The 13,911-nt window shown below is 37.3% G+C and overlaps 1 protein-coding gene across 2 annotated transcripts in view; it reads right to left on the reverse strand.

The window, feature by feature from the left end:
* Window positions 1–2,783: 2,783 nt before the first annotated feature.
* KDM7A (lysine demethylase 7A) overlaps window positions 2,784–13,911 on the reverse strand; it is a 64,135-nt gene continuing 53,007 nt past the window's right edge. The window contains exons 16-20 of one of the 2 annotated variants that reach the window (XM_077783340.1): window positions 13,140–13,285; window positions 12,790–13,002; window positions 12,374–12,455; window positions 11,031–11,307; window positions 2,784–10,423 (exon numbers count right to left, since the gene is read on the reverse strand). In XM_077783340.1, the coding sequence (XP_077639466.1) occupies window positions 10,329–10,423; window positions 11,031–11,307; window positions 12,374–12,455; window positions 12,790–13,002; window positions 13,140–13,285 (813 nt within the window). In that variant the 3' untranslated portion in view covers window positions 2,784–10,328. Of the gene's footprint in view, window positions 10,424–11,030; window positions 11,308–12,373; window positions 12,456–12,789; window positions 13,003–13,139; window positions 13,289–13,911 lie in introns of both variants that reach the window. The other variant, XM_077783339.1, reaches the window with a different exon arrangement.

The raw sequence follows: 13,911 nt of genomic DNA on the forward strand, positions 1-13,911 counted from the left end.
GAAATGCTGATGATTCAGGGCCACTAACACGACTTTCCAGGCAAAGCCCCTCCATTATTATGTGACTGGAACACCAGACAAAGCTACATTCCACTCAATTTCAAAGTAACAAAGGAAGGATGACACAAACCAAAAGGGCAATGGTTTAGAAAGTGCTTTTCCAAAATTGCAATATGCAGAGGTTCGCTTCATATTATGCCAGTAGTATAAGTGAAAATCTGGTTTGGAAAAGACTTCAATAGCACTTCAAAAATGCTCAAAAACCCAAGCTGACCTCAGGGGTTACATTTATAAGAAAGTTCACACCATTGCAGCTTGGATAACTCCAGGTTATTTTTTGTCACGTTTATCACAGGGATGTGTTTAACCTCTGCAGACCTGACATCCATGCAAAGGACAGGAGGAGGCCACTGAAGGGAAGGAACAGCAGAACCCCATCCCCATCTGGCTGGTCAAACTCAGCTGACCCAGGCGAGGCTGGTCTGGCTGGAGATGTTTTTCAGTCCCACCCTTCCCATGCTCTGCACACATGGCTGGCAGCGTTGGAATTGGAATACTCAGCTGACAGAAGATTCCTCTGACCCTTTCTCTCACCAGCACACCCCTGCGGCCCTCATCACATTAGCAAAACAAAAGTTAAATTCAGCAGCACAATCCAAAGCCTACCCCTTCAAAGAATTCCTGCACAGGAGAAAGCAACTCCCAGGCAGCAGAGAAGGTCATCTTGCCTCCTTCCCACGACAGGCTAGGATGCAGCAAGATCACTTTTTTCCAGAAGAGCACTCGGAGTTCTGAATCATCTTAAGTTTTGACCAAGGATCCCAAAAGAGCAAACTGCAGCATCGCCTGAAAACCCTCAGAACAGCTACATATTTAAAGATTTGTCACTGTATCAACCGAGGCATTAATAGTAATCTCATCTGAATTATCATATGTTCATTATTATGAACTGGTTAGAAGTAAAGAGTGGACAAGGTGTGCAAATCTAAGCAGATTCTTCCCTAAAAAGAACCCAGTGGTGCTTCTGGCTAGAAACCAACCCTATTATGGCCCTGTGGCCCTGTTACTTGCAGTGGTTTCTATCAACCTAGTCTTTCAGGTATTAAGTCTATTCAGTTCAACTCCTTCATGCAAGTGATAGTGAAAAATCTTGTAATCATGTATATAATTAATAAAAAGTTATTTTATATATATGGTTTCCTTTCTATTCTCTACCATTATGTACATTTTGATATGATTAGTTTACATGACATCTTTAAGATATCAAGTTATACCATAACCTGTGCTTTAGTGCTTCAGCTAATGACTGGAGGTATTACTCCACAGAATGTTTAAGACATCAGTGATTTCCTTTTTGTGTTATTCCCAATCTTTAAATCCTTTTCAGTGAACCACAATAGTGCAAGCACAGCTTTTTCTGTAACTTAGCTTTTTCTTCAAGCCATGAACTGTAAAATATAGTGAGAGTTCGCATCAGTGTAGAAAAAAAAATACAGAAATGACTGAATGGAATTTAGGTATTTTAAGGGTACTGACAGCACTATTTTGGTGTCTATTAAAATGCATAATAAAAGGATTAGTGAAGACATTCCTTTAATCATAGCTAATATAACTGCAGTTTGGTAGCTGGTATTTTATACCATTCAAAGTTTTTTGAGATTGGTGGCAATAGAAAATTAATGTCAGCATTACTGAAAAGAGTCTACAAGCGATCAGGGCATAGCAGTGGCCCTGTATTGTGAGCACTGTATGGAGGAAATTACCTACACTGGAACCATGAGCGCTGCACAGGAATTCCCACTCTCCAAATACTTCAGTTGTTCCAACACATACCACTTCTGCTTACAAACCTCTTTCATAAGGGAACTGGGATGTATAACATGAAGTATCTTTCATGTTCTGTATAAACTCAACTTAAAGTGAAATCCTCTTAACAGTGAAGAGAATGCATTAACAGAACCAGTGTCTAAAGTAACTTCCTGTAGCACCAGAAGAGGCATGTTATAGAGTGTTTTTGAATTTTCCCAAAGCATCTCACCAATTCCTCTTTTCTGACCTGCTGCAAAAGCCTGGGGAAAAAGGCATCCTTCACATGCCATGTCTCGTTTAATGCTTGGTCTCCCTCCCAAGACTACAGTTCAGCATCACTTGTGGTGCTTAATGACAGGCACAGCTGTCCAGCAGTCTTTGCAATGCGATCAACTCAATTCACAGTAGTGCACTGCACAGCTCACAGATTTTTCTCCTCTCTACTCCCAGCAGACCTGGGCTGAATATGCCAGACTTGGAAGCAAAATGGTTCCACTCAAGGAGGAACCTCATCTGAACAATCAGTTCTGACATTACTTTTAGTTGAGCACAGGAAAATTTCTACTGTGCTAGAACTGTGACAAAGCAATTCAAAGAACTTTTGTAAAAAAGTAAAAAATCCTTTGTAACTAGAAATCAACTTAAGAATGAAGCACAAGATTTAATATCTTCCTCAAATTAACACTTGGCTGAAACTGCCACCAAGTTAAACCAAAATTTCTACAGCCCACATCCTATTTGAGGAGACCAGAGTGGCAGTTTCTAGAGTTTTGTTGGCTTTTAGCTCAACCAGAACAAAAAGCCAACTTGCATCTTTATGACTTACCACCAAGATGTATGATTCATGGGCAAATATTTCTTCCAGATAGATATCACATCCTCCAAGTATGGATGGGAACTTTACTCACACTCATTGCAGCAAAAATTTCTTACAAGGAATAAACTTTGGAGCAAAGCATCACAAACAAGCAGACTCTTTGTATACTGTTTTTTTTTTAGTGACTTAAAAGTTCCAAAGTAGAATATTTTTTCCAAGACCAAAGCAAATACAGCAGAAGCAGTACAGATAAATAGATCTATTAAGCCAAACACAATTCTTCGAAAAATTGCAGTAGTTATTCTAAAGACTGAATGTAATTGGCTTTCAAGAAATCTGACCTTAGCCTAGACAAAGCAAACTGTGCTATTAGCCAGCTGTTAGGTAGAATACTATAAGCTCTGGCAATGGCAGATTTTCTTCTGCAGGTAAAAATTTCAGCCACTGCCATTGTAGAAACCAAGGTGTTCAACAATCTGGTTGTATCAGAAGGAGTAACAGTAACATTCTGGTTTTACAGTTTCAGTCCTCATTAACTTTTGGCTTGAGACAGCTGACATTACTTACCAGCACTAAAGTGTAATTTCAAGGGCTCCCAGGACAAATACTTCTATACAAAGAAAAAACTAAGTTTCTACAGAAACTAACACTCAGCATGATTGACTTCACCATATTCATGCTATTAGCCATGTTTTCATCATGAATGCAAAGTTCCACCTGAACAAAATGAACCAAATGAAAAGGTTTGGTTGAACATGTTAACTCATGAGCCGCCACCACAAAAGCTTCACAGCTTCAGCAGGTCAGAACAAACCCTCTGGAAAGAGCTGAACTTCACTAAATTGTACAGAAATGGAAAGCCAGTCTATAGGCACTTTACCAGTGGGTACCTTACCTCACACACAGCAAAATACTATCGATTAAAAAGCAAAATCAGTACTTTATTCTTCAGATACCAAGAAGGGTATCTTGTTCATTCCCTGACTTTAGAAATTCAATTCTTTTGCTTGATTTGGCAGCCTTGAAATCTTTAAAACCATGTCCCTTAGGAAAGAATAATCCAGGCAATTATTTCTCCATTATCTGCAAACAGAAAAGCAAATGACCAGAAACTCAGACTTTTAATGAAAATATGGCTACAGCTGCTGAAGGCTATCCAGTAGCATTTAAAGCAGCACGTGGGAAATGTCATGTTTTCCAGTGTATTATCTTGTCATCCATTAAATAGCTGAGACAGAAAAAAAAAAAAAAAAAAAAAACTCTGAAGTGCATCTGGCAAAAAAAAAAAAAAAAAAAAAAAAGGGCAAATAGTAAAGTTGCTTGTGTAGATTTTTATATGGGTTTGGAAATTTTATTTGTGGCCCACTGAGGAGCTCTCAAGTCTACCATTTTAAGACCAAAACATTACTCTGAGCAGTGAGCTGAGTATGACAAATCCAGATGAGTACTTAATGGAAATGCATAGGTTGTAGCATTGGTATTCAATCACAGTGATTAAGACCTTTTCAAAATATGCAGTTGCTCTGACAGACAAACAGCTCTTTCAGATCTTTGGCAAATCTTGGGCTAACCAAATCTAAAATCAATTTTAACACATTAATTGAAAGATGTAAAGGCATGTCAAAATACAATGGGAACAGATACCTGGATGTAAAAATATTTCATCATCAATCCCTGTACTTGACTCTATTTTTCCCCTCTACTCAAATGAAATTTGTTTTTGAAACAGCATAGAAGTTTCTGCTCCCCAAATCTGCAACACTATCATGTTTTAAACTTTAGGCCATAAAACTTCCCAGTTTGTCACGGGTTTTCAACTGTCCCATTAAGCAGTACATGGTTTGATGAGGTCAGTGTTCTTGTTCTTTTTCTGTAAAGCACCTGGCACAATTAAGTCAATGAACAGATCTCCCAGTCATTACAGTCACCCATAAATTCTCTGTGAACTAGAAGCCAGGGTAGGAAGCAAACCTGAGCAGCTGAACAGGATGCTGATATCAAACCCTTTTGCCATCTGATTTCTTCCAGTGCCATTGGTGCATCACTGATCTCAGGCTCCCCTGAATGACCCTCAGCACAGCACAGCACTGCAGCAGGTCAGCGGGGCAGAGGAAGAGGCGGCACACCAAGCTGCAGGGTGGGGCAGCCATGCTTCCACCACCCTAGGAAAGCACCCACATGCCATCACTGCACTGCCACAGGACTCAAAACAGGGAGCACTGGCAGCTGCAAACCCGATGATGATGTGTGGAAGGAAAAAGCAGCAGGGAAGTCCTGGACAAAAGCAAGTAGGCTAAGCATATGTAGAGTGTGAAAGAGAAAGCTCTTCTTCCAGGAACTGCACAGGTGTCAAGGAAAAAGAAAAAAACAAACCAAGCAATAAATCAAAAGTTGAATCAGCCATCAGTAGCATGAGACAAACCTGAACAAAAGCCAAGAGTAAGAATACAAAAATACCATTTGACACCCTTCTTACAAATCTAGATCTGAACATATGAAACACAAACACTTCCACCTCCTTTTTATATTAGGATTCCAAAAGAATATACACATCTTCACAAAATGCATTTAGTTGCCATATAATATACTTGGATTTAAATGAAATTTGCACTTCGAAAAATTTTTTTAAAAAAAGTTATAAGAATATTCCCTCACATTTCTCCACAGAATTTCTTCTTTAAAATGTAACAAGCAAAGGGCACAGAGATTGGACCTAAAAAAGCATTTTTTCTCCTGATGATACTCTGTACATTTTTCTGTATTTACACTGAAGTAAATGAGCATAAGTCTGAAGAAATTAAACACTTTCCAGTGCTAAAATCAAAACATAAGCATACAATTTTTTAATTTCAGTATTTTAAAGTACAGAAAGTGGAAACTATGAATATCAAGTACAAATTTAAACAAAGCCACTTATCCTCCCCTAGAATAATCAATGTGAACTACTTATAGAAACTTACAAATTTAAAGTAAAATCAAAACAAAATAAATACTGTACATACACTTTCCCTGCCTGCAGGCAAAAGAGGATGGGAAATACTGTTATGAATTGAAAAAAAAAGCTCTTAAAGCTGCAGCATCCCATTTCCCAGCCAAATACTTAACACAGTAGTGCGTTTCTGTAAAAAGGAAGACACACATACACCGACCCCTACTGAGCAGACAAGCTAACATTTTCAGAAACATTAAGAAGGAAAGATAGAAATTAGACTATGAGAGTAGAAAAAGGAGGAAAAGACAAATGGGCCAGCAAAACATTACTACAAAACTAGTAAATATAGCCAAGAACTAGCCCCGTTTTTGCTTTTCTTTTTTTTTTTAAAATTCCGTGTTTGTCTTTTTTTTAAAAAAGATTCACCAAAGCATTGGCAGCAACAGACATTTCCCAGCAGAAGTGACAATTACATATCAATATAATCTCTTAAAGTGATCCCTTTCATTCCCTTCCCACAGCATGAAATTCTTATGGCTTAATTTATATTAAAAGTAGAAAAAGTCCTTTCTTTCCAAACAGAAATGCACTCTATGAAGAACATGCATCTCCTTATCAGTGCTACTTTAATTTCCCATCCACTGCATGACTTATCATTCATACTCTCCCACAAAGAGGGTTACCAGGGTTGTTTCTTTTTGGGTTTACTTTTTGGAAAAATGGATGTTGCAGCTTTTCATCTTGTTAACGATAAACAGTAAGGCCCTTGGTTCCATTTATATTTCTTCTGTCAAAGAGTAGTGCTGGGCTCACTCAGCCCCAGGACTACCAACAGCTTTTAATGGTCTGGAAGTATTATGTGAATGACACTCTGGAAAGACAAAAGGCTTGGGGGTTGTGGTGGGAGTGTGAAGGGACAGGTGGGCACGTGGAGCCTAAAGAGGACACTAGTCACTGGGTCATTCTAGTTCTGCTTAGTCTCCACAGCTACCAAAAGGGGTGTAGGCAAGATTCCCACCAGCTCTGGCTTTGAAATCCTGCAAAAATTTTCAACACTCGCAACTTTATGGTCTCATGAATAAAGACAGCTTATGTCTCAGAGCAAAGCCAAAGTGTCCAAAATGTGGTCGTGACACTGTGCTCTTTTACATCTCTACCAAAGGTAACACAAGCACTTCAACCACCAAAAATTAAAAAAAAACAATCAAAGCCCCAACCCCCCCCGTGTGATCAGAAAACAATTTTAACTCTCAACATCTAACCCTTCCAAAATTTTCTTTAAGAATGAATTCATGTAGAGTATTATAGGTTGCATAGGTAATCTACCTCAGAGGTCAACAAAGGCTACCCTGTAGCCAGGGTTTATTAGCAAGTATAATAGGAGAAGAAAAGGGAAAGTTGCTGGAAGAATCTTTGATATAGTTTCTAGGTGGTCTTTCCATTTTCATATTTGTTTCTTGTTTTGCAATTGTAGGAACATGAGAACTTAAGAGAGTGTGAAAACCCCTAGAATATTTCATTTCCTATTGTTCTGCCTACAAAACAAAAATATGAAATTGAGTTTTATGCCAAATGCAAGTTCTTTGACTTTTCAAAAAAGATTATCCTTGAAAACAAGTTACCATAGCAGGCATCATTTGCTGTTGTCCAGCCAGTGTTCCGTACTCCCTCCCTCTTCCACCCCAAGTGAGACAGCAAGGAAAAAAATTGGGCTTTTTCTCTCCACTACAACAACACAAGGTTCAGTCCATCTACAAAAAGACTGGTGCAGAAGCGATTTCAGCTAGAATACAATAAATATATCTCTACATACAAGTACACAAAACAAGCGAGGTCACCACATCCTCTTCGTGAGCTACCAGGAGATTTCTTTTTTTCTCCTTTGTTGTTTTCCTTTTTTTTTTTTTTTTAATACTGCTCAACATGGCAATTTCTTTTGAATTACTTGATTTAAGTTGGAACATCAGATTTAACTTCTGCTGGAAGCATGGATATTTGAAGAAAATGGGAATGCCTGTTGACAGCCTGTGAAGAGACTATTACATAAATTCATGACAGTGGAGAGCCACTCAAAAAAAAAAAAGTTGGAAAATTAGAGCAATATAAAGGATAAAACCAAGAAGAAATAATATATATGGGTCCAGCCATATCTATAATTCAACTGTAAGATACAGATAAATAGCATGGATGGTCAGAAAAGAGACTTTGTATAAACCAATCACATGTACAAGAAAGGATACTCTGTATTTTAAAATTCCTTACTCCAGATTCTATTCTGGCTTACTTTTACTTCAGACAAAAATCTGTCTTTAAGGAGAGAGAACTCATTCTTTATTCTGCTCTGAATCTGATTGCTGCCCTAAACTGGATTTTTCTATCATTAGAAATTGCACAGCCAGCAGGAAGGAAACAGTTTGGTTCAATATACTAAAGCTAAAACAGCTTCCAAATCCTGGCAGGCATTAAGCCATTTGCTCAAGTTTAAATGAAGAGAAAATTTATATGGGTATAGAATTTTAACTAATATTGACAACATAGTTTATTTCTTTGACTTACTTTGGTGAGAACATATTAGAAGATAGTTAAAATATTCTCTGTTAACTATTCCCATCTAGAAAACATAGCACCTGAGAACAGCAAGTCCTTATAGTCATTTTCAGCACCTGAAGAATATTTCTTAGCTTATCTTCTGCATTTTAGAAATCTTTGATTACCTCCATTCCCAATATTATAAAGGTTGAGAACTTGTGTTAATTTAAAAAAATTAAAAGACTTTAACTTGGTTTGGTGCAACATTATTTAACGAACAAAAAAAAAGTTTAAAAACTCACCCATACAAGTCACAGAAGAAGTTAACTCGTCATAATATAAAAGTAGGACTGCAAAAAACACTCCTAAACTATCATTTTCAAGCTCCAAAGTAAAGCTATGAAAGCTACCTGACTTTTTTGCAGTGGCACTATATTTTGATGTTTCTCCATTTAGAAACAGGACAACATAGTGCTAACTGGTTCTGACCCTGCAGCAATAAAGAACACCTGACATCAGCACTATTTCCACAAATTATTAAAAGCATTTATAATCTAGCCTAAATAACTCTGCACAAATATTCTAGAAAATAAAACTGACTTTGTTTTTAACCACAAGAAGATAGAAGATTCCAGTATAGGATATGGAGGAAGGAAAAACTGGTGTGGAAAATTAAAATCAATTTGATGACTTGGAGAGCTATGCAGGAGTATTTTTACTCTTACCAATCAAAAAAAGAAAAAAACCCAACCAACCAACAATATTGTTGTCATTAGTATACTGACATTTACATTTTGGCTGGACCCTGCAAAATGCCCTTTTTCCAGAATCATGTAAAAGAATTCCCCTTTCTGTCTTCATCCCCATCCCTCAAAAGTTAAATATTTCATTTTATATTACAGAAAAATACAAATCTTAAATCAAAATTATTTACAATAATTCAGAATTGGCATTTGCTATCAGCTCTGTTTGAAGCCTGACACAAATGTCATTCTGATACCAGTAAGCTACTTAAATGCTTATATATATGGACCAGTTAAGACTTTTAATTTGCTGTCTCACCCAGCTTTGAAAGCAACACATGTTCTTCTGTTTTCATGACTCCTCAGTAAAACATGTTTAGCGTACAATAACAACACTTTAATGCTTCTTCCATGCTACATTAAGTGAAATGCCAAATCTTTTAACTGCAATGTGTATCTTATGAGTTATTTGAGAACAACTGTTCTGAAGAAACATTTATCTTAACTGATGTCCCCATTCCTCCAAAAGATATATTGGGTCTTCCTCCTTTGTACCAACTCTTAAATAACTAGTACAAATACAATTTCAGGGAGTTTTTTTTACAGAAGAAAATCATCACACACAGATCATCAGGAGGAAAATATGTACTCAGATTTGGAGGAAAGAGGTGCACTTTAAATCAAGTTAGCTACTGGACCAACATAAGAAAATTCTTCTGTCTTTAGGAGTCTCTTCTAGTCCATTAAATAAATAAATCTGATATTAAAAAGGACAGGTCAAAAAATAATCAAGCTGGCAGAAAATATGCAACTTGCAAGTCAACAGAAGCCCAGCCAATAGCCTACAAAAAGCAGGAAAAAAATAAGATTCCTTATGCCTTAATTTAAAAAATAATTAATAACGCATCTCACCCCTATTTAAGACTATAACCTGAATATCAAATTTAGGAGTCCAGACTAATCACAATTAATGTGGCTCTCCACTGCACCAAATACACATTATCAAAACAATTTAAAACTTTCACATTATTACATCTAAATTAATAACCCCCCACAGAAAGTCTTCCAAATAAATAGTTTCTTAAATGAATTTTAAAGTTGTGAAAAATCTATCAGAAATAAATTATTGATAAACCACCTTCATCATCTTCCCCTCATTAATTTAGGTCAGAAACTACCAGCAACAAATTATATTCAAGCCCTGATGAGAGACTATTTCTCACAGTCCGTGTCTCTCTGAAGATTTCCCCGTTCCCGTATGGTTATTGCTGAGCAGGTGTGGCACAGTGAAAATGCAGCATTGGGTTGGTTTTTTTTGTGTGTTCTTTTTTTTTTTTTTCCCTTTTTTTTTCTTTTTCTTTCTTTTGTTCATCAGGCAGAGTTTTCTATGGTACATGCAAGTCTGCTTCAAGCAGAGGAATAACAGCAGCTCCAGGCTCTGTTGCCCTCAATACTGGTCTGTGTAGGAAAGACAGCAGTAGTAGAAGTAGCAGCTACATTAAACAAAGAAGCGTGCATGGCCATTCCGGTTCAGCTTCAGGATCTTCCCAAGGCGCTGTTTAGCAGTTGCCATTCCTTTCTTTGGACGTTTGCCTGAAAAACCCAAGCAGGGACTTCAGTCAGGAATTTCAGGATGAAATTAAATCATTGTAGAACAATGGTGAAACCCAGCTTTCAAGCTGAAGCAAGCAAAATTTTCACCAGAATCAGTTTAAAAAACAAACAGGGAACCAGAATAGTTAAAAAGAACACCCCCAGGAACTGTTTTCCCTAAACTCCGACTAGAATTATCATAAAAGAAATTAGTACATTATTTACAAATATTTCCAGTCTATGAAACACAGTGGGTGTAGTAGGGGAGAACTTAAACTGAGCTTACTGAATTTTACTCAAGTTATTCCCTTGAATAAATTACAGAACATATACCAGAAACTAAACCAACATAGTAAGCTCATCAGACTATTTCTAAAGTGTTAAGAGTTTCTAAACCTTCATTTCAATAAGCAAATCTGATTCAAGCCAGTTTGATCTCTCTTAATTCCACCTCCCCATATCCTGTGCCAAAATTGGGAGTGTCCACAGCACGCTCACTTTGTGTTTTTCCTCAAGGTCTAATTCTGTCCTTTACTCAGTTTCTGTATTTAGTATTTTGCTTCCCTCCCCCAGCCCACTTTGGCAAGGGGATGGAGAGAAGCATCACCTTTTGTTGCCTGGTTGCTGATAGGGGGTGGATTTGATGCTGGCCTCTTCATTGGGTGCAGTGGTACAGACAAGGATGTTTCACCATAGGGCCTGTCAGGGCTAAGGCTGCCATCACTCAGCTGACATTCTGCTTGCATCAGGCTGGAGTCGCGTGTGTATCTGCCATGCTGAAAACTCAAGCTGTTGCTGTGGACTATGCTTCTGTTTTCCTGAACCTTAAGACTGGCTTCTGAGGCACCCTCCTTCTTGATATATTTTTGAGTTTTATTTGCATCCTAGTATGGAAATGAGAAGAAAAGATGTGCAAGTTAGTAGCTTCTGGCTACAGGTTAACTCCAGTTTTTCCAATTACACTGTTTTGTCTTTGAAGCAGGTATTTCAGTTCCACCTGTATCTGGCCATTTTATGAGTCCACCATTTCTTTTAGAATAGATAACCTCTTAAAGGTAACAGATTTTGTACAACCTCTTCCATATACACCTAAGGGCAATGCTACAGTTTAAGTACACATACTAATGTACTCAATTCCTCTACTTTTTGCACTTTTTCCTCTACAGCTTGCAGTGACAAAAACAAATGCAATTGTTCTTGATTAAACCAGCCACTATAACAAGCCATACCATAATCACTGACTACTTTAATAGGCAATTTGTTTTCAATATTCAGCTGATGAAAGAATAAATGCTAAATTGGGAATTACAAACTGTAAAGGAGTACCATGTAGTCAAATATTCTTAAAAAGCAAACACCACAAAGCATGCAGTTAAAAATGCTGCTATTTAATGGCTGTAATTTTGCAACTTTACTTGTTCTAGTTAATTAATTATTCCAATACTTCTAGTACATACAAGTTCAGAAATATGAAAAAAGTTCATGGTGTATAAAAGCTCAGAGCATAAGGTACACATTCTTTGCTGGATTCCATTTGGAAATCAGAAAACAAAAATATTCCTACCTGTTAGCTGTTGAAAACTATCAGTTTAGCAAGTATCTTTACTATACATACTATTAACATGTTCCACTTGTTCTGTTGTTCTGGCTGGGAATAACAATACATAAACAACAAAGTGCTGCCCCAGTTATAGTGAATAAATTCACACATTTTCAATGCAGTATTTTTTATTTTTCAAGATATTGCCCTGAGCATCTTAATATTGGGCACTATGACAGAAAAGAATTTGAAAGGAAAAACCCAAAACATCAACAGTGAAAAAACGTATGACAAAAATAACTCAGTTATCAAAACTATAAGTATCTGTCAGATACACAGTGCTTAAAGACCAGTCCACCTTGCCTTCTGTACTTAAAAATGCATTGATTATGTTCTAGGTATTGCTTTACCTGAGGGGTAATCCTCGAAGCTTCATTAAGGTGTCTAGTCCATGCTGAAGTTCCCACATCTCCTTCCTCCTCCTTCACAGACCTACCTAGAGAAGTTCAACAAGTTTAAATTTTAATACTTTCAATTTAGTCACAACTTTCCGATTCTTCTAAGTATGCCACACAACTTTTAGATGGAACTATTCAGAAGGGGTATTCTGATGACAAGTTAAGTTTGCTCCAGTTTTCAGAAGTAATATTTACTTTTTATAGAAAAAAACAAAAAAGCAAAACCACAGAATACACCTTTTTAAATGTCCGCCTGATTTATTTAAAAGCTACTAATCTAATAACTACAAATCTTAAAATGTAGCTTTAAGTGACTATTCTTAGCACTGTGCCAAAAGCAGGGAGCAGCAGTTCCTTAGTTCAGATACCTACCACACTCTATGGTTTTGTGGCTCTGAGATGGCTGTCTGTCTTTATGTCGACTCCTGGAGTAGCTTTTGTGTTCCTGAAGAGAGGTTCTTTTATTTGTGCAGTCTGTGCTTTGAGTATGACCTGGTAAACATGTAGTATAGTGCAATCCTGCCATAGAAAGCATGCCCTGAATAGCTTCTTCTTCTGTACTTGTCGAGGTAGGACATTCCCTAAGAAAATCAAGGGAGTAGTAATCAGCTCAAAACAGAAGCCTTCAAAGGACTGACTTTTACATTGCTAAAAAGTAGAATCATAAATACATGCCAGAAGATCTGACAGTCCATAAGAATGCTCACAATGTGCTTACTTTTTACTGGGAGTTTCGTTTCTGGATGGCTTCTGGGTACTTTGACAAAGGTTTCTTGTGACCTTAGATTCTTCTTTGAAATTTGATGTTACTTCCTGCTTCTCTTCATCACCTGAGCTTTCTGACTCCTCTGTGGAGGAATCCTTCTGCTGAAACAAGAGGAAACAGTATGCAGAATGGTCACCAAATCTCCTAAGTGGAGACTACTGATGCCTTAGATTTTAGCTTTTATATTTTTCAGATTCTGTACTGCTTTAGTGTGCAGTTCTAAGCTTCATATTAAAGGACAGTGAGTTCTCTTCAGAAAATAGGTAGACAAAACAATTCCTTTGCTAGCTTGGGACCAAGGACAAATGATCCAAATTCCAGGTCCAAGAGCATAAACAATATGGAGTGAAGAGAGAAAAACAAGGAGGATGGGACTTCATAACCTAAAGCTGTAATTGGATAATTAACTCCAATATGCAAATGGAGCAGAACTTATAAAAGTGTGAGACCTTGTGACCGCTGACCATTTTTTGTGATCATTTTTGGGTTCACCTTGGGTGTAAGCCCTGACTGGGCTCTTGGACTGCCCAAGGTATATCCATTGAGGCCTTCTAATAAATACCTACTTTATTCCTTTAGCTCTGTCTAGCCGCTGTTCTAGGTCAGCCTTCACAAGGCATCACTACCTTAATTTATGCTAAGTGAAGAATTTAAAAGCTTCAAGGTACAACTTTTTTTATACTTATAGTATCCAGAATGCAGTTAATCTGAATTAGCAGCTGAG

This window comes from Lonchura striata, chromosome 5 (assembly GCF_046129695.1).
Source record: "Lonchura striata isolate bLonStr1 chromosome 5, bLonStr1.mat, whole genome shotgun sequence".
NCBI classification, from domain to species: Eukaryota; Metazoa; Chordata; class Aves; order Passeriformes; family Estrildidae; genus Lonchura; species Lonchura striata.